The 19,558-nt window shown below is 40.8% G+C and overlaps 1 protein-coding gene across 4 annotated transcripts; it reads right to left on the bottom strand.

Moving 5' to 3' along the window:
• Positions 1 to 257: 257 nt before the first annotated feature.
• LOC5496379 lies at positions 258 to 18,577 on the bottom strand. Of its 4 annotated transcripts, none has more exons than XM_048731008.1 (20): positions 18,412 to 18,577; positions 12,273 to 12,733; positions 11,298 to 11,927; positions 10,627 to 10,797; positions 9,502 to 10,131; positions 8,855 to 9,025; positions 8,177 to 8,347; positions 7,893 to 8,002; positions 7,533 to 7,591; positions 7,051 to 7,193; positions 6,113 to 6,418; positions 5,461 to 5,763; positions 5,072 to 5,377; positions 4,214 to 4,665; positions 3,828 to 3,922; positions 3,285 to 3,441; positions 2,907 to 2,973; positions 2,311 to 2,582; positions 1,694 to 1,865; positions 258 to 1,263 (listed from the first exon to the last, which is right to left on the bottom strand). In XM_048731008.1, the coding sequence occupies exons 1-20, from the start codon at positions 18,426 to 18,428 to the stop codon at positions 1,052 to 1,054; spliced, it is 4,905 nt and encodes a 1,634-aa protein (XP_048586965.1). In that variant the 5' UTR covers positions 18,429 to 18,577; the 3' UTR covers positions 258 to 1,051. The 4 variants fall into 4 exon arrangements, with proteins under 4 accessions (XP_048586965.1, XP_048586973.1, XP_048586966.1 ...); XM_048731016.1 differs by lacking the exon at positions 18,412 to 18,577 and adding an exon at positions 14,811 to 15,225; XM_048731009.1 differs by lacking the exon at positions 18,412 to 18,577 and adding an exon at positions 14,726 to 15,224.
• Between the last annotated feature and the right edge of the window lie 981 nt (positions 18,578 to 19,558).

The raw sequence follows: 19,558 nt of genomic DNA, 5'->3' as shown, positions 1-19,558 counted from the left end.
GACACACACAAGTCATAACTCGCTCTGTGAAATTCATCTTTGTCCACGTAATTTTATATCTCTGGGAATAGGCAGGGCGGGGTTCAGACCCGTTGGATCCCCCCACCCCCTCTGGACACGTTCCTAGAAGTCTACAGATGTGACGAAATTTTTAATGGTCCGAAACTTCCAATAGTACTCTTGCTCTGTTAGCCGCCATTTTTGTTTCCTGGCAAAAAAACAAACAAACAAGAGAAGAAATAACACTCATTTACGTCTTGTTTTTTAGAGTATTTTTTTATATATTTCTTCACATGATTTGTTTTTCAGGCGAAATAAAAACAGCCGTGACAAAGGTGTGGCTGACATGCTCGTAGATCCAGCGGTCTTTGCGGGCGCTCACTAAAGATTTAAAAAAGAAAGCGCTTGATCCTCGAGTATGGGCTGGCTATCGCTCTTTAAATGTTTCTTACATCTCAACCAAGAAACAAGGACTTGGAACACTGCATATGAATGACTTTCCATAGCATTTCCTCCAGGAATTGTCTATTAATTATTATAAATACATACAGCCAGTCGATTAAAGCTTTATGTCGCACTCCTCTTAAACATACTTTTCTTTGACGTTGCTGGCGTGGAGAGGCACGAAAATATTAAATTTCACATTATGTTGTTTGATTTTGCTGTTTTTAAAAATCATTCGCAAACCACCTGTTTTCTGTTGTTGTTTTTACAGTATCAGAGTATGCGAACTCTTGCCAACGATTTCCGACACTAAATCGCCTTCTGGTTTTTCAAAATCTTAGCGTTATTATTGGCCAGGTTGTCAATCACGCCACCTCTCCACAAGGTTTGTTCGGACCAAACAAGCCAGAAGGCGGTTTAGCACTTGGAAATTATTGACAAAAGTATCACGCAGAATATTGTGAAGCGGGCGTTTACCTTTTTACCCGGTGTTTTCATTTCTGCTCAAAATCCAAGATGGCGGCCACGAATCACTCGAGGTCGGTTTTTCGCTATAAAAACACCGGTTAAACGCCTGCATTGAAGGCTAAACATTGTGAAGCCTCGATTATAAGCTATTCTCTGCGCGCATGGAGTCATCGTTATTACAACTGCTGGGCTGTTTCTCTTCGGGCGGCTTTTTCCTTATTTGTTCGAGGCATCGCCGTCTTTCTAGCGAGTGTATCCTTTTCAGCATTGCGAACCTAGCGTTTATACTACTGTAGAAGTTTGCTACTACTTCCGAGAGTTCTTCTCGAAGAAAGCGTCTTGGATCCTCTTCTGGAATAATAGTAATGATTCAAAGTGTATAGTTTAGACTCCCTTATATGGGTTATGCGGGGACGTGCCGCTGGACAGGGTATGGTTTTTGACCTCTCTGTCCTAAACAGGGTATAAATTTCAGGCCTCTCCTGAACAGGGTACATAATTGAAAACAAGGCTGTCCTTAACAGGGTACAGATTTGGTTGCCTTGCTAAAACACGTAAGCGCTGATCCCGCCGCCGATCTGATTGCCTTGCTTGCTCTCACATGCTAACAGGGTTCAAAATTGAGGGTGTTGTCCTAAACAGGGTCCTAAAATCAAGGTTGTTGTCCTAAACAGGGTATGGTTTTTCAGAATGTTTGTCCTAAACAGGTTTACACACAAAGGTTAGAATATTTCTATTTTCCATCAATATTGATTATTGATTGTGTCCTGTAACACGTTACCTTGCTGGACCTTTCTTTTACCCACGTGCACGTGCTTTGCATGCCAGAGGAGCCCTAGCAAGACACTGCATCCAAGCGTACAGCAGAGGATGAGCACAAGAAGGCGAAATAAGGGCGAGCTACCATCAAAAAGGCCGGTGCTTTGCTCGACAGCCAGACTTGAAGGAAATGCCTGGAAACACAGCAACATACATATTTTCAAGTTACTTAAAAGCACAAGGGGGCAAGAAAGAAGAGGGTCACTAAAGCAAGAAAGAAGAGGGTCACTAAAAATGTATCTTTGCCAAAAAGGGGGGCTTACGGTTGGGAGTTAAAGATGCAATTAAAGATAATAGATCCAACGGCAGTCGTGTAGCAACTCTCAGAAGATTTCGCCTCGTTGGATTGATTCACCACAGACAAAAAAACAATTGGAAACAAAAACAAGAAAACGGGAATACAATAGAATAAGGAGGTAATCCAGCCAGTTACGTTATGCCTTATGAGCAGGCTGCTACATGACTGTCCAACGGAGGGCCTAAATAAACCCCAATGAAGAGAGCAGCTGTGCATCTCCCTCCCCATCCCCCTTGCGGCACTCCCTTAGCTACGCAGTAGTCCACGGTGTTTGTGTTTACCTTTAGTTCCCTTGTGTTGTTTAGAATAATGTGTAAAACTTGCTGAACCTCTTGGTGTAAAAAGTCATGGCATCTTCTGTGCACGGCCACCGCATCCCCCGATAATACAACACCATAACCAAAATCTTTATCCAGCAACCTAGTCACCCTGATGCCGCCCGTGAACAGGAGTTCTTGCTGGTCAGCGGCTACATAAGTGTCAATCAAAGCGCCACTGACTTCTTGGCTCCGCAATGCCGCCCTGATTTCGTTAACACTGGAGTAGTTTCTGACTAGAAAGGACAAAGTTTATCGCATCAGTCAAGTTGTGTGTTCTCATACCTAAAAAAACCCTTGGTTTTGAATGAAATTTCATTCGTAACTATTTCGCCTAAAAAAACCGGACCTCTAAGGAGCTGGTTATACCACAATTTAAGAGTTTACGTCGTGTCTGTTCCGTGGTTCAATTTTACTCAACAACCGATTTCTTGCTGTTGTTTTGCCGCTAAAAGGCTGAGCGCGCGCTAGTTTGCCACCCAAACAGTCACGTGATCTCTTAGTTAAACGCTTGCCGTAATGATAGTCCCTCTCTCGACATCCGTAGTACAAAGACGTACCTGTGTTGACTCTGGCGTTCTTCAAAATGCCGACTCGAAACTCTGTGGAGTTTGCGATTGCAGCTATCTATTTTAGAGATATACAGGATCAAGAGTGTTGGTATAAAATATCATTTAGCGTTATATAGTATAACTTATTTAATGTTTTACGCCTCAGCGGAAGCAGACCTTATTTGAAAGGAGGAGCTTAAACCAACAATTCGTGTTATCTCCTTCCTACCCCGCTTAACTTCGTGTGATTTGCAAGCGCGCACAAGCTTTCACGTATTCTTTTCCGTCTTTTAGCCTTTCCACATTGAGATAATCCGGTATCAAGCCGTTTCGAGGGGGGGGGGGGGGGAGGAGGGATTGACACCCAGAGAAGATAGGGTGGGTTACCTCTGTGCCATACAGCCTATCGGCAGCTTTTATGGTCCTTGTGGTAAGAGATGTCGAAATTGTCCCAACGAGCACAGCTATGATGACAAGCCCTGTCAGCGTCCATGCAATACCAAACAGACGAGCAGCTACTGATATAGGGGCGCGGTCCCCGTATCTATGACGACAATGACAAGTGTCAGTCAAAAAAAAAAAACATAGGAGCGGAAGTGATTTCCGGAACTATGGCAACGATGACAGGTGTATTCAAGATAACATAGAGGCCCGATCTCTGTAACTATTACGACAATGACAAGTACCAGTAAAGATATCGGAGCCTATAAATTGACAACAATAATATAAGCATCAGTTAAGCTAGCAATGATGACAATCGTCAGGGAGCGATGGCAACTATGGCAACTATAATATAAAAGCAATTATTAGGTAACAGTTACAATTATAACCTTTGTTTGAGGTGTCATATTTCATACTTATTTTTGAACGTTCATAGACAAATATTAAGGCGGCGCGCTTATGTCATTTATTCATACAAAGAAAACTTACCCGACCGTTGTCATGGAGATGAAGGACCACCAAAACCCTTCTTTGACTCCAACAAAAAAACTCGGTGAGAATTGCTCAGGGTTTCGTTTCGAGTCCTGATGAATTAAACAGGCACTTAAGCAAAGTCCTTCTTGTTTTCCATCCCCCCAATCATTATAAGCACCCGAGTAAGGTACTGGGTCTCCTACGCACTAGTTCAGGCCAAAGTATTGCGTGACAAAGGTCATAACGACTGCAAAGGGATGAACTATCAGTAAGGGGTAAGAGCAATAAAAGAAAAAAAAAATGCTAAAAGGCCTAAAATCTAAAAAAATGAATGAATGTATAAACAAAAATTATCAACCTTTCCCTTAACATATGCAATAGCCTTCTCCGCAGAGGCTTACCAGAGCCCAAATGATGAAGCCAGCGCAATAGGCCATACAACCGGCAAAAAGTACCAAAGGCAGACATCCGATAACGGCTTCTGTCACAGAGCCGGGCCCCAGGAGCTTAGGCACTGTTATAAACGCAATCCCCGGGGAATCCACAATATGCACGTAACGGTGTACCCCCTTGTACACCGACACAAACTTGCTACCGCTGACCGGGAAACTGACTAGGGGTGCGGGTTCAATATCAGCAGTTACTCTTTGTAGACTAGGTTTAAGGGCGGGGCGCCCACGTGTGCTGTTCACGTGATCGATGATTGTGTTCCCGTGACCGTTGAGGCATTCGCCACACGCCCACTGAAGCATGGCGGTTACCACTCCTGAAAAGATGCCCTCGTTTTCAGACTTCGTGTAAGGAGGGTGGATCCAGTAGTTAGTGTAGAGCTTCTTAGGACAACGACAAGTTTCTAGAACGACAAATGAAATCGTTTTTTTTTTATATATATATAGCGCAACATATCCATGCGGGTATGAGTCGCTTAAGATGGTACCAAGTGGTTGGTGGCGCGAGGTTAATGAAACAGAGGTAGAACTCACGGCGCATAACGCCCATATCCTGAACACTATTCCCAGTCCCCAAAGTAGAAAGCCAGGTTTTTACACAACAAAAATTACAAATTGACCCGTCTTCTTTACCGGAATGATGTCCGTCATGTTCCTTGGTGTAAACCTAGAAGTTTTCCATGAAAAAAGGTACTCTATTTAGTTTTAGCTCTTTTTTTGTTTGTTTTCTTCTAATTTTTGCCGTAGATTAGCTTACAGAGATACGCCCAAGTTCTATTAATGCATTGATTAAATAAGTTTTCTTGATACCTGCATGGAAGCTAATAGCCGGCCCAGTCACCCGCTCGGTAAAACCCGCGATGCTAATGAGGTATATTGAGTTTGCCGTCAGATTTCCAAGAGTCACGGAGAGAGCCTCGGCTCCAACAGTAAGTCTCATCGTCACTGCTCCGTGCAAGACAGGAATTTGCGAGAAGTGACTTTGACGGTACGTCACTATGTAGCCCAATAAAACCCCGTTGATATGGTCACGTGGTACAGGGGTCCAGTGAATAGATAGCGATGATATTGACGTCATGTTCTTGTAGAATACAGATGACGGAGGAAGCGTTGGTGCTGTGACGAAAAATAAAAAAAGTCTTTGTTATAAGTGAATATCACTCAGGTGAAAGGTCATCATTATTAAACATGAGCTTTACCATCAGATAGCGTACGTGCAATAACCACAGTGCTTTGCGGTCCACATCCTTTTGAGGTAAATCCGCTGACAAACAAGGAATAGACCGTGTATGCACTTAGACCGTCAAGTGTGACTGAGTACTTATAGGGCGAGACTGTCACGCTTTCGCGGTGCATGCCGGTAGAGTCACGCCATGAGAACGTCACGTTGTAACCTAGCAATATTCCATGAAAGAACTCTTCGCTGATTGGCTCCCAGACAAAGTTGATTCGGGTCGAGCTGTGAGCGATAGCTTCCGGTCTGGACGGCGCTCGACTAGGTACTAGTAATTGGATAATATCATGTTAACATATTACACAGTATTGCAGAGCCATAGCAGGCCACGAAAACTGTGGGGGGGGGGGATATAGAAACACTAAAAAAATATTGTGTGAAGGGCGCACAGCCACGCCCCTTCTTGTCATTTCCTTGAAAATATTGGGGAGGGGCACATGCCGCCAGTGTCCCACCCCCTGCTAAGACCCTGTATTGCACAATACCTGAAAATTAGGTTTTCGCGCGACATTCGTTTTCAGGCTGAATTTTAATTATGTGTAAAAAAAAACGCTAAAGGCATTACATGATGCGCGTGATATACACGCATTTACGTTTACAATATGCACACAACCCACCGTCCTCCTGTGTCGTCAGGCTTATCGGGTCACTTGGCACCCCGTTCCCGGCTCCAGTATAAGCCAACACGCGAAACGTGTACTGTGTAAATTTGAGCAGACCGCTGACCGTAGCGCGCGACACTTGTGGCGGTGTAGCGTGTACATTGTAAGGGAGAAAGGATTTCGTTGCTTCCTTATAGAAGACAAGGTGTCCCTCGAGAACTCTTCCATTCAGGTCGTCCGTTGGAACATGCGACCAGGAGAGGTCGACAGTCGTCGAGCTGGTACTTGAGGAGTCGATAAACACTGGTGGTCTTCTCGGTACTGCAACAAACGACATGTGTAGAGTATGTCGAGTAACATGAGTAATGTGGTTCTTTCTTTGTGTTCTTGTCTAAAAAAAGACGTTCTTAGTGCACTAGCTGTCAACCTCGTAAACTTTGGCCAATGAGTATTAAAGCAAAAATGAAAGTAGTACAACAATAACAATTATAAAATTCCTTCGGTATATTTAACTTTTTAAACCTTGGTTCTTATAAGCGGGTAATAACTGTATTATAAGTTATTTCATTTCAGGGGTGCAATGTTTGTTTGAGCCAAACTCAAGAATAAAGAGGATTTTTTTATCCTTCCTTGTATGCATTTTGATTGTTGCTGTTTATTTTTAATTTAAACTTTTTAGGTATATTTCCCCAGACAACTGGCTGTAATGAAAAAGAACATGTAACGCCGAAGAAAGCTTTGAAATGTTTCCTGGCTTCGAGAGAATGGCCGCTAAAGCAACGGGTGATCTGAAAATTCCGATGTGTGCCTCTTCTCTTTGGGTTAAATAGAACTGTCAATCCAAAAAAGATCTTAACGATTACCGCGGGTCCACCCCCTTCCTCCATGCCTCCTCCCCCTAACTAAACAAGGGCGCTGTCTTTGCTGTGTGCTAGTCGTTCTATGTCACTCACCTATGAGTGAGGTGATGTTTACGAGTGCAACCGGCATGTTTTGTAGTTTTCCGTTATCTGTGATAGTCTCTTGTAACCTCAGAAGTTCCAAAGAGCTCATCGAGTCGAAGTTTAAGCTTTGATTCACGACGACGCTACCTTTGCTACCAGGAAACATAATGAGAGCATTAGCCAAAATCAGCTTGCAACCAGTAATGCTGGTCCATAATCATCTATACCGGACTGGGGCCGCAATTCCAGACATGTAGGCCGAAATCTTTACCGGACATTACCGGACATGTAAGTCGTGATCTATACCGGACATAAAGGTCGTAATCTCTACCGGACATATAGGTCGTTAATTTTTACTGGACATGTAGGTCATAATCTTTACTGGACGTAATCTTATTAAAATCAAATGAAGAAAATTCAAAGACGCTTCATCGGTCGTCTGTTATAAGATAAACAACCTCAATTATCTCATGCGCTGCGTTTGGAATTACCTGAAGCCATTTATTTCTACTCCAATGAAGCTCTTAAGCTTTGCGTAAAACTGTTTCACCTAAACATGCAAAAAAAAAAAAAAAAAAAAAAAAAAACACGCAAATCATGGTAAACAACGAGCTTATCAATCCAACCAGAACTTTGTCCTTAAACTTTGGTGGCCAAAATAGCCAGCCAGTTATACTAGCGATGTTTACGTGTTATATTGTTCCATTAAGCATCTCATAACATATTCTTTGTCGTGCTGTCAGCAATGGTGGCCATGCAATGTCACATCATTCCACCCCCCCCTCCCCCCCCCCCACACACACACACGTGTAGTAAATATTTCCAGTGAATGGGTTGTGGGGAGGTCTCACATTTCCGGTGACTTCCTTGCTTAAAGTGGAGAAATATTCGCTTTGTGGATCCAGTAGCGAGCTAGTCCACACAGCTTCCGTAAGTCGCAGTAAGCAAAACACGGCTACAGCTGAAACCAAAACACAGCATGTCCATAAAGAATAACAAGAATTTTTGGTAGTATCAGAAAGTTCTTTTGGTGGAATACCAGAGAGAATTTATTTATTTTGACCGAAATTAAACGACGCAAGAGATCTGCGTAAAACGATAAGGTACAGCGATTTATGAAATTACAGATTCCTACCCGGGCATTGGTGTGTGTTGCAGATTTTCGCCTGATGACCGTCACCTTGACATTCTTTCCCACCATGCATCGGGGACGGGTTCGTGCATGAGCGCGTCCTGTTTTCGTACCCATTCCCACACGGCTTATTGCAGTATGACCACGTGCTCCACTCGGTCCAGTCTCCGTCAACTAAAAATGATTTGAACAGAATTTTCTTAATTGTGTCACCACACTGTATCATCTGTTACCTATAAATTGCGACACTAGTAAAATTGATTTTATCTTAACCATGAATAATTCCTCTTTCTTACTGTAGACTCATGGCTCAATTTTCTTTAGTCAATTCAAGTGGAGTGGAATCAAATATTAATGCAATAAAGGAAAATCGTACAGAACATCACAGGCTTACCAACCTCTCAGTCAGTCTCCAGTCAATCTCAGTAACTAGCTCGAATATTTTCACAATTGATCACCTCCTGTAATTGTCCTATAACTGTCTTATATCCTAGTATAAAGGTCACTTTAAACTCTCATTGCTTTGTGATGTGTATTTATTCAGAATAGGCGGTATTTATAACGTTTGTGAAAACATCATCCATAATATTGCACTTTGATAGCGTGAGTCTTTTGCCATTATGTTTTAGTTTTCTATTTTCTGAACAACGTTTTAGTTGTAGTCATCTGTAGTTCACTAACCTGGGCATGAATGTTCGTTGCAAGACCTCGTCTTATTGGCTGGCCCAGGGCAGTCAGCACCACCATAAGCAGGAGCTGGGTTATCGCATGTACGCATGCGCAATTGTGTACCGCCGCTGCACAACTCTGTGCAGTTACTCCACGCGCCCCATTCACCATACTGGCCATCAACTGACAAGTGCATAAACAAATTTATTACTGGGCACAAAATGTATAATTTGACTATCTATGCATCACCAAAGAGATTTTTAGTAAGGCATGGGAAAAAAATTAACTCGCTCATAGATGAAAGGGGTTGACAGATCTGACGGCCAACCACTACTTTAAAGTCACTAAAGATGAATATAAGAGAAAGAATATCTCAATGTTTGTAAGTAAATTTAATAACTCAACTCAGGTTTGATTGAAAAAATTGTATCGGCGTAGTTTACTTATTGAAAGAACAGACACTTTTTGGCATGGCTTCGCATGTGAAGGTCATTTCTTTTTCTTCTTTCCAGACTGCCATAGTTAAGTCTACTTTAAAGTCTATTACTGTAACTTGGTGATTTGTGTTAAAAGGTTAGTTTGATTATTTTTTTTTTTTTACTGGAATGTTATCCCTAAAAAAAACAGCTTGCCATAGGTTTGTAAGCTATCTAAGATACCTGGAAAACGAGAGTTCGCTGAGCTTGACCAGTTCATAATAGACGCAACAGGTGTCGGATGGATGTCTGCGCTTCCCGAACTCTGGTTTGCATTTGATTGGCTCGAGTATACACGTGATTGGCTCGTATACGCATCTGATTGTCTCGTAAATGCACGTGATGAGCTTGGCTTCAAGTTATTTAGTGTCCAAATTTCGGTACTGGAAGATGGATCGTTTATCAAAGACGAGGGAGAAGATGGTGAACTCGAAGGCAATGAAGATCCTTGTGATGCGGGCAGCATTGAAACATTTGTATTGATAGTCGCCAACGTAGATTTCTGTAAGGTTTGAATACTTCTAGGCACAGTTTTTTCTATGGCTGAATCAGTCGACCCCGAAGAGCCTTCTCCGTAACTTGTCGTAGACAAGATCTTTACCGATGAATGGTATGCATCGTCAAACGATGTAGTTATCTGTAGTGGCAGGGAATGCGAGCGGTCAGTTGTAAGTGAGCTTGACACGTCACGACTCGACCAGTAGGATGATGGGGAATATTCTGATGAACTAAGCGCTATGATACGGGAGGTCTGAGGCCATTGTGTTAGTACTGTGTTTGAAGAGGAAGAAATTTGCTCTTGAAACGAATGCCCTGAAAATAAGCGAATTGTGTAAGGAACATAAGCGTTTTAATGATTTCAGAAGCAGATTAATCACCCCCCCTGCCCCCCGTCCTACCTTCTTTACCGGCTCTCTTCCACCTCCCCTGTCGCATTTCATTTCAATTTTCTTTAGTCAATTCAAGTGGAGTGGAATCAAATATTAATGCAATAAAGGAAAATCGTACAGAACATCACAGGCTTACCAACCTCTTAGTCAGTCTCCAGTCAATCTCAGTAACTAGCTCGAATATTTTCACGATTGATCACCTCCTGTAATAGTCCTATAATTGTCTTAAATCCTAGAATAAAGGTCACTTTAAACTCTCATTGCTTTGTGATGTGTATTTATTCAGAATAGGCGGTATTTATAACGTTTGTGAAAATCATCCATAATATTGCACTTTGATAGCGTGAGTCTTTTGCCATTATGTTTTAGTTTTCTATTTCCTGAACGTTTAAGTTGTAGTCATCTGTAGTTCACTAACCTGGGCATGGATGTTCGTTGCAAGACCTCGTCTTATTGGCTGGCCCAGGGCAGTCAGCACCACCATAAGCAGGAGCTGGGTTATCGCATGTACGCATGCGCAACTGTGTACCGCCGCTGCACAACTCTGTGCAGTTACTCCACGCGCCCCATTCACCATACTGGCCATCAACTGACAAGAGCATAAACAAATTTATTCCTGAACACAAAATGTATAATTTTACTTTCTATACATCACCAAAGAGAGTTTTAGTAAGGCATGGGAAAAAAATGAACTCGCTCATAGATGAAAGGGGTTGACAGATCTGGCGGCCAACCACTACTTTAAAGTCACTAAAGATGAATATGAGAAAGAATATATTAATGTTTGTAAGTGAATTTAATAACTCAACTCTCGTTTGATTAAAAAAAATTGTATCGGAGTAGTTTACTTATTGAAAGAACAGTCACTTTTTGGCGTGGCTTCGCATGTGAAGGTCAATCTAAGTTTTCTTTTTCTTCTTTCCAGACTGCCATAGATAAACAGACTTTAAGCTTTATTTAAGTCTACTTTAAAGTCTATTACTGTAAATTGGTGATTTGTGTTAAACAGGTTAGTTTGATTATTTTTTTTTACTGGCATGTTATCCCTAAAAAACAGCTTGACGTAGGTTTGTAAGCTATCTAGGATACCTGGAAAACGAGAGTTCGCTGAGCTTGACCAGGTGATAATAGACGCAACAGGTGTCGGATGGATGTCTGCGCTTCCCGAACTCTGGTTTGCATCTGATTGGCTCGGGTATACACGTGATTGGCTCGTATACGCATCTGATTGGCTCGTAAATGCACGTGATGGGCTTGGCTTCAAGTTATTTAGTGTCCAAATTTCGGTACTGGAAGATGGATCGTTTATCAAAAACGAGGAAGAAGATGGTGAACTCGAAGGCAATGAAGATCCTTGTGACGCGGGCAGCATTGAAACATTTGTATTGATAGTCGCCAACGTAGATTTCTGTGAGGTTTGAATACTGCTAGGCACAGTTTTTTCTATGGCTGAATCAGTCGACTCCGAAGAGCCTTCTCCGTAACTTGTCGTAGACAAGATCTTTACCGATGAATGGTATGCATCGTCAAACGATGTAGTTATCTGTAGTGTCTGGGAATGCGAGCGGTCAGTTGTAAGTGAGCTTGACACGTCACGACTCGACCAGTAGGATGATGGGGAATATTCTGATGAACTGAACGCTATGATACGGGAGGTCTGAGGCCATTGTGTTAGTACTGTGTTTGAAGAGGAAGAAATTTGCTCTTGAAACGAATGCCCTGAAAATAAGCGAATTGTTTGAGGAACATTAGGCATTTTAATGATTTACCAGAGAAGCAGATTTACCCCCCCCCCCCGCCCCCCGTCCTACCTTCTTACTCCCCCCCCCGCCCCCCGTTCTACCTTCTTTCCCTGCTCTCTTCCACCTTGCCTGTCGCCTTCCCAACTACTGTTACCTCTTAGCCCTGCTGACTCCATTAATCACATGACACGCATTTCATAGACCTATTCTGCCCCTCCCCCCCCCCGCCACACACACACATCATTACCCCCCTCATCAATGTGACTTAAATTACATTGAAATTAGAAATATCTGAATCTTGAAATCCATTTCCCTATCTCACCTGATCCGCAAATCTTAACGCTTGGTCCACATTTTCCATTCGAGGAGTCTGGAATCTTGTAGAGAAAAAAGGAACTGTCGCAATGCACAACATATATGTCCATCTCACATGCGCAGCAGACATCGCCAACAGTATGGCTCGCTTTAAAGAAACACAACTTCAACATGACTTCCGTGTTTCCACCGCCTCGAGGCAGGGTGCCGCTTATCCACCCTGAAAAGATGTTAACGTCTCCCCCGGCACAGCGTTCGGCAAAGTCGCAACTCGTAGGTAAAACCGTGCCAGCATCACCAGTGAGTCTGTACCAATCGTTTGGAGATAGTGAAGTGATTGGCGATGTCTCGATTTTACTCCATTTGCCATTATTACAAAACGAATTTGAGTTCTTGGCGAGAGTATGTTGGTGAAGAAGGAATAGTGTGAACCCAGAAAGAAGACCAGGCACGGACATCACTTCAAATCTACCACAGAATAAGATGACCATTTCAGCGCTTTTAATTAAAAATTCAAAACGCGAGAAAGGATTAAACTATACAGACCTCTTTGTTAGTCTTCAATTCTCTATTCATTTTTTAATAATCAAGGCTTTATGCTACAACAAAATATTAACATAACACAACAAACGTTATAAATCGCAGACCAAACGTTACACGCGTCCTCTTTTCGATCAACGAGCGGGTTGAGAAGCAAACATCCCGACTTTATAGAAATATTTTTCCGCTAGGTTTCAATGTCTTTAACGAGGGCTAAAGAAAAGATCCACACCATTAATGCTGATAAATTCATTATATTCTTATGAATTTCGCTGTGGAATTGGGTGGAATTTGTTTAAGAAAATATCGCATTGTTGCATATGTTTTCCCTTTTTGCCAATATTTCATTACCACCATATGAAGATATTGATAATTTTTATGTCGGTTTAAAAAACAACAGTTGAAAATATAACTATATATATTTTTTTAAGCAAGCTCAAAAGAACCTACTGTTTATTTTATGAATACAAAAAAGGAGAATCAACGCGTTATTTGCTACGAAAATGACGTGACTAAAAACCTTAATAAATTGATAACCCAAAACAGGTATATGCAACTGTTATGTCGCCCAAATTTAAAAAATATTTATATAATTTAACAATTATCGTGATAGTCATCAGTTATCATTGAGTAATAAACAAGAGCACGAAATATAGTATTGTATTATCCAAAGTTTCTACACTTTAAAAACAAAATAACAAATTTATAGGAGATATCTTGGTCAAACATTCGAGTAAAAAAAAAAAAAAAAAACTATAGCACAGTAGAACACAGCAGAGACGGGAATTTCCAAACACATACCAAAAAATTTCAATTGAAATGATAATTTTCTGCTCGCCTACCCACCTCACTCGCTGGATTTTTATGCTTACTTTGTTTCTCGCTTTTGGAAGCATTTATTGCATTTAGGACACATAAAAAATGTTTACAGAAATTTGATGGCTCTGTTTCCTGTTGGTTAAATAATGGCAAAGCCAGAAGACAGTTTTCTGACGTAAGCTAGTGTCTTCTTTTTCTTTCGCGGCCTAAACGTCTCCCCTCTTCACGGATTCCATTGTTTCCGTCATCAGGTGCTATCATTTGAATTATTATTATTAAAATGATCATAATAGCGCAGCTCATTACTAGAACGCTTACAGAAACTTAGCTCAAAGCGACAAAAATCTAATACCTTTCTTCTTTTGATTCTGAAGAGAAATTCGATAAAAAGCATACTCGCAGCTAAAAGCATTTTCACGTTGTTTTTTAAACAGGATGAAAATTGAAGTCAACAATCGTCCTCAAGTGGGGCGTCAAGTGCATTCATAAATTTTGTAAAATGTCTTTATAAAATCCGTTTTTTGCCTTTCAGATAAAAAACTAAACGGTCGTCCTATCTTCTAATAGACTGAGAGACCTGCTTCCCGCTCACATTTGTTTTTTTTTTCAAATTTAGATATTGAGAATGAATTTACTTTATCTCTTATTGACTTTGAGTATAAAGTTTTTTGTCTCATTATCATATCAGCTGCCTAGGGTAAACGAATATATATAAAGATATATTTTTTCCATTTTCAAATTTATAAAAAAGCATTATAGAACACCTATTAGGTCACATAAAAAACATTTCGTTTCTGATCGCGATTTCTTCTTCGGGAGCATGCGGGCGGGCGGTTTTTGTTGTATTTTTTTTTCCTGATTTTCTTCTAATCTCAAAATTAGGCTTCGAAGCTATATTATATAAAACATATATAAAGCTTTATATTTGACCTTATCTAGCATTGTACAAAGCAATGAAATAGAGACCAAATGGAAATTAGTTTATTTATGACAGTGAAAACAGTGAGATATCGATGTTATACATAAGTTTTCAGTATTTGTGTTTAATTTTAAAAGAAAAATATTTAAATTTAGAAAATTAAAAGGTCCTCCTTCTCCTACCGTGTGTCGAAGACCAACTCGTCAGAACGGAGAGTTCGACTCTAAGAAGAGAGTCGCCTAGTCGCATTTCAAATGCATCACTAACCTTGAAAGACCAGATATTCACTTAAAAAAAACATTATTAACGGCGTTTCTCCAGCGTTTAGAGGTTGCTCTCAAGTCACTTATACACTTTTCCCCAAAACACATTGCATCTTGAACTAGTATATTATTCTGCCAGCGATTCACGGCTTTCATTTCTGATTGGCTGATGTTTTTGTCTCTTAATTAAAACTTCTGTCTACCTGTTTCATCCCATTTTTGAGCAAGCTATTTTTATCGACAAACAATGAGCTCAGAAATACAAAGTATTGTTGATGAACAATATCAGCTGGATTTACACAAATTCACTCTTTACAAGCGATTTTTCCCTGACGAAAAGCGCCAAAAAATGATTGCCCTGTCAATGCGTTTGCTTCAACAACGTGTCATTTGATGGTATCTGATACATATTAACACACAGTCTTGCGTGAGGTTTCCCTAACAACGTAGGTAATGAATAATAAAAAACGCAAACGATTGGGGAGCTATTGACTAAACCTTTTATGAAAACATCTTTTGAAAAAAAAATTAATTGGTTTTACTTTGAACCAAACTGAATTAGGATTTTACATACTAAGGCTCGTGGTGTGATTATTATGTTTTTCATAATTATCATAGTAATTGGCCCGCTTCCCATGGCGTAGAGCCTCAGGGCATATTATTACTCTTTCTAGAGTAAAGAAGAGAGTATGTTTAGTCGGGGGCCGAAACCGACCTACCAATAATACATTACGTAATGAATAAGCGCCCTCCTTCAAATAAGCGCTTCGCCCCCTCCCCGGCCCTCCCCCTTAAAAGTACATCTTAACAAAAGTTCCATTTGAATGGTGTAAATATTGAGGATGCCTCGCCCGAGAGGCAATGAAAGCGACTGTGAAGACCATATGCTCATCGTCGTCGATTTATAAACAATAAAAAACCCAAAAACCATGAATATACAGTATTAAGTCTTTTTACTGTGGTTTCAGTTTATCGCAAATAAAGTTTTGTTCTTAATCGGCTCAAAGGCTGTTTTCTTTTTTTGCCGAAATGAAAATAAGCTCTATAATAAGCGCACCCCCAAAGACCCGAAAATCAAATAAGCGCCCCGGGTGCATATTCGAATCATTACGGTATTTGATATTTGAGTAAACTATCTGGTACTACTAATGACTTCAACTTCACTCAGACAACTGAGAGAAGAAATAAGGGAGAAAAATAAAGTACAGGAAAATATTTCATTCTGGTATGTTTAATCTAATCCGTTAAAACTACCAATTATCCCTCTGTCTAAATGGGTCACGCTGGAGCGGCGGTTGACTCATTGGCCCGGGGGAAAGGGGGATTCTTCCAATGTTGAACTGATAGGGATGCTCGTCGTGTTTTTAGGGGTCAAAATAGGGCCTCAGGTATTCTAGGGGGTATCCGAAAAAAAAAGGCTTTTCTCTTAAAATTTTTATTTTTTTAAGCTCCTGAGGTATTATTCAGAGACCAATTTTTGGCGTGCAGGTATTTTTAGGGGTATTTCTCGAATTTCCCGACGAACATCCCTATCACTTTAACCCTGAAGAACCCCTCCCCCCCGGGCTCATTGGATTTATTCATTAGATTTGTCCCCCCCCCCCCCCCCCCCAAAAAAAAAAAAAAATAATAATATTTTGGCCTGCTACACCTCCGTTTCCCTCCTGTGCAGAGCTGTCTTTTCCTTTTCTTTATTTGCTTGTCATTTGTTTACTTTGTGATGTGGAGCAAACTAAACGAGCGACACGACACAGAAAGCTTTGCGCAGGAGGGTAGGATAGGAGTAATCTTTACTGTACTGTATTCCGGATTCGCTAAATTATGAAAAATACTCAAGAAGTTGTGATATCGAATCATCCTAGGGTACCCAGGGCGTCGCGGTCAGCGTAACGAGGCGCGACGAGACGACGGATGGGGGAGGGGGGAGGGAAGTTCATGAACGGACATGCCAATTCTGTCCGGACACGATGGTAGAGGACGAATCCACTTTGTTGTGCGTTGCAGAAAATATGGACAGTTAAAGTGCATCTGAAGGAATAAAAGCAATATCCTCCAAAACGGTTCATCCATCCAATTTCCCATAATCCCCGATTGTTTACAGCCTTTTGAATATACCAGTCTGTAAAACACCTACTTGCCCAGTCCCCTCACGGATAAAGCTTGAGTTGGCGCGAAATGATCACCAAATAAGGAGAATTGCAAAAGCTCGCGTGAATTTGCGTGAGAAAAAACAATTTTGGCTACATGCGGCGTCTTTACCTTGCAACTTTATAAGACGTGGAAATAAAAGGCTTTTCCTGTTGGTAGCTGGCTTAGAATGTAAATATAACCTTATACAAATATAAAACGTATATCCTGCTTACTTTAAAGTAGCCACTTATTGATAATTCAAATGATTTTGCAATTTTGAAGCCAATTACTTTGCATTACCGCTGTGTATGTAAACATATTTTGTTTCGTCTTACTATACATGTAGAGATGTAATAATCGCTAAATCCTTCTTTTTGTGTTTGTCCTCTCAGTGCTCTGACCAAATATCAATATAAAGCATTCAATATGCATTTTTTATACTAGTCGTAAATGAAAATGAAGACCCTTGTGTAACAGCAATTCCATCTCGCACTAAATGCTTGCTACCTTGCTCAAAGTTGGGTCCTTTAGATATTCGTATAGATCACATATAATTTCAATGATACACAATCCTCAAAACCTAGATGAAATGCTAAAGGACCCATATTTTTTCGCACAAACAGTGATCATATTTTCGTCTCGAGTAGGACATCGCGTATTGTGAGCCGTGCGCTCTCTGCCTTTTAAAATGTAAACATTGCTAAACTCCATGACAAAAGAATGCAAAAAGCATTTGTTATACACAGTATGTATGTGATATAGTAGTCATCTGCCTTTCCAAGGGTACTAGATTCTTAATCGGGATGGTTTGAGAAGTTTGTTTTTTTTGCCATTCTCATAGCATCATTTGCTTTTTGCTGAACAAAAAGTTCAATTTCACCTCGCACAAAACGCTTTACTTTTATCTTGCTCAAAGTGGGGTCCTTTATGTAATCGTATAGATCACTGATAATTTCAATAATATACAATCCTCAAAACCTAGGTGAAAAGCTAAGGGACCCATTTTTTTTCGATATAAGATTTGCTTATAAGCTTAAATTTAGTAGTAGTAGCTTAAATTTTCATTTTTTTGTAATTAATCATGTAAACATCTCACATTACAAAATACTTATGTCAAGTCAGAAAAAGACGAGTGACGAAAACGTCAAACAGGTAATAAATCGTGTTATTTCATTTCAGGGTCGTATATCCACCGTTTTAGAGACGGTGTTTGAATGTAAAACTTGCTGTGTTCAAACAAAAAAAAGTAGCGTAGAATCGAAGACCGAAGCGAATGAGTTCGTAAAAAAATTCTCAAAAACAACAAAATATAGCGAGCAGTTGTACTCGCGTAATGTAACCATGAAATAAGACAACAATAAACTTTATGATGTAAGTTAACGGATATAATTCCTTCTGTTCGTATCTACAGATATCACACTCACGATTCTACTGTTGTCAAACCATTTAGACGGCTTAAAATCTCCTCCAGTTACCTTTTCGCTTCCTGCATTTTTCGATGACTCGACAACCATGTTTCATTTGTCCGCAAATGCCTCGTCTTGGTATGGCAAAAATACGTTGCTGTATTGTTAACTTTAGAAGCACACTAGCATACACACATTGGCACCAGTCGGGCCAAGACGGGACGCTAGCACAGTCTATTACCCGTGCAGTTCGGCAACCAAGGACAGCTGTTTCGTCCTTATTAGGACTAGCAAAGGTCGCATGCGTGATCCGCACAATTGGCATCACGCTAGCCCGGTCGCAGCTCTAGATCCCACATGGATCTAAGCTGTGGTTTAAAGCACTTCGTTCGAGTCGAAGTCGCCCTGCAGTTTATTTTGCCGATGAAGTTTAACTGAGGCAAACCGGCTATGCCATGCTGACGAGTCCTAATAAGGACGAAACAGCTGTCCATGGTTGCCGAACTGCACGGGTAATAGACTGTGCTAGCGTCCCGACTGGTGCCAATGTGTGTATGCTAGTGTGCTTCTAAAGTTCACATTGCTGTATTGTTGTTGAGCCGCTTTCTCTGTCTCGATGTCACTGGCATCGCTTTCTCACTCGGCAGTTTGTTGTTTTACAGGGAGAAGCGCTCATTTAAGCGAATAAAGATGCAGACTGTGCGCGAGCTGACAAGTTTGATTTTCGCGCCACGCGCCCGCAATACGTTTGTCGGTCAGCGACAAAGGTGTTTTACAGACTGGTATATTCAAAGGGCTGTAAAAAAAATCGGGGAACATGGGAAATCGGGGATTTTTGGTAATGAAGATTCTTCTAGCATAGGAGATATTAGATATCGATGATTGAGCCGTTTTGAAGGATATCGGTTTTATTTCTTCAGATGCACTTTAAGAACACACTTTTTCGAAAAAACTTAGTAGATCCTGGGTATTTGATTTTAACTTAGAAATCGGAGAGGCAGATTTTCTCTTTTATATTTAACCCTCCAAAGAAAAAAGGCGGCGGCAAAATAGAAGGGGAATGTTGCTGGAGTCATGACTTTATAATTCACTTTCAGTTGTTCCGACTCGCGACCTCGCTTTTTTTGCTCCCAGACCTCCTCCGCTTAGTAGCCAGGCCTTTTCTTTGCTCGGTCGCTCAGGTAATACAGAGATACAGAAATATACAATAGTATAT

The sequence above is a fragment of the Nematostella vectensis genome, chromosome 1 (assembly GCF_932526225.1).
Source record: "Nematostella vectensis chromosome 1, jaNemVect1.1, whole genome shotgun sequence".
Taxonomy (NCBI): domain Eukaryota; kingdom Metazoa; phylum Cnidaria; class Anthozoa; order Actiniaria; family Edwardsiidae; genus Nematostella; species Nematostella vectensis.
This window is presented reverse-complemented; position numbering and strand designations above follow the sequence as displayed.

Bases quoted from the DNA above. Each gene is read 5' to 3' on its own strand.
- LOC5496379 (XM_048731003.1), bottom strand. From the start codon at position 13,701: ATGCTTCCAAAAGCGAGAAACAAAGTAAGCATAAAAATCCAGCGAGTG. The intron at 10,798-11,297 runs GTATCCTAGATA...TGCTCTTGTCAG, and splicing joins AGCGAACTCTCGTTTTCCAG to TTGATGGCCAGTATGGTGAA. The intron at 6,419-7,050 runs GTGAGTGACATA...CGTTTGTTGCAG, and splicing joins AAACATCACCTCACTCATAG to TACCGAGAAGACCACCAGTG.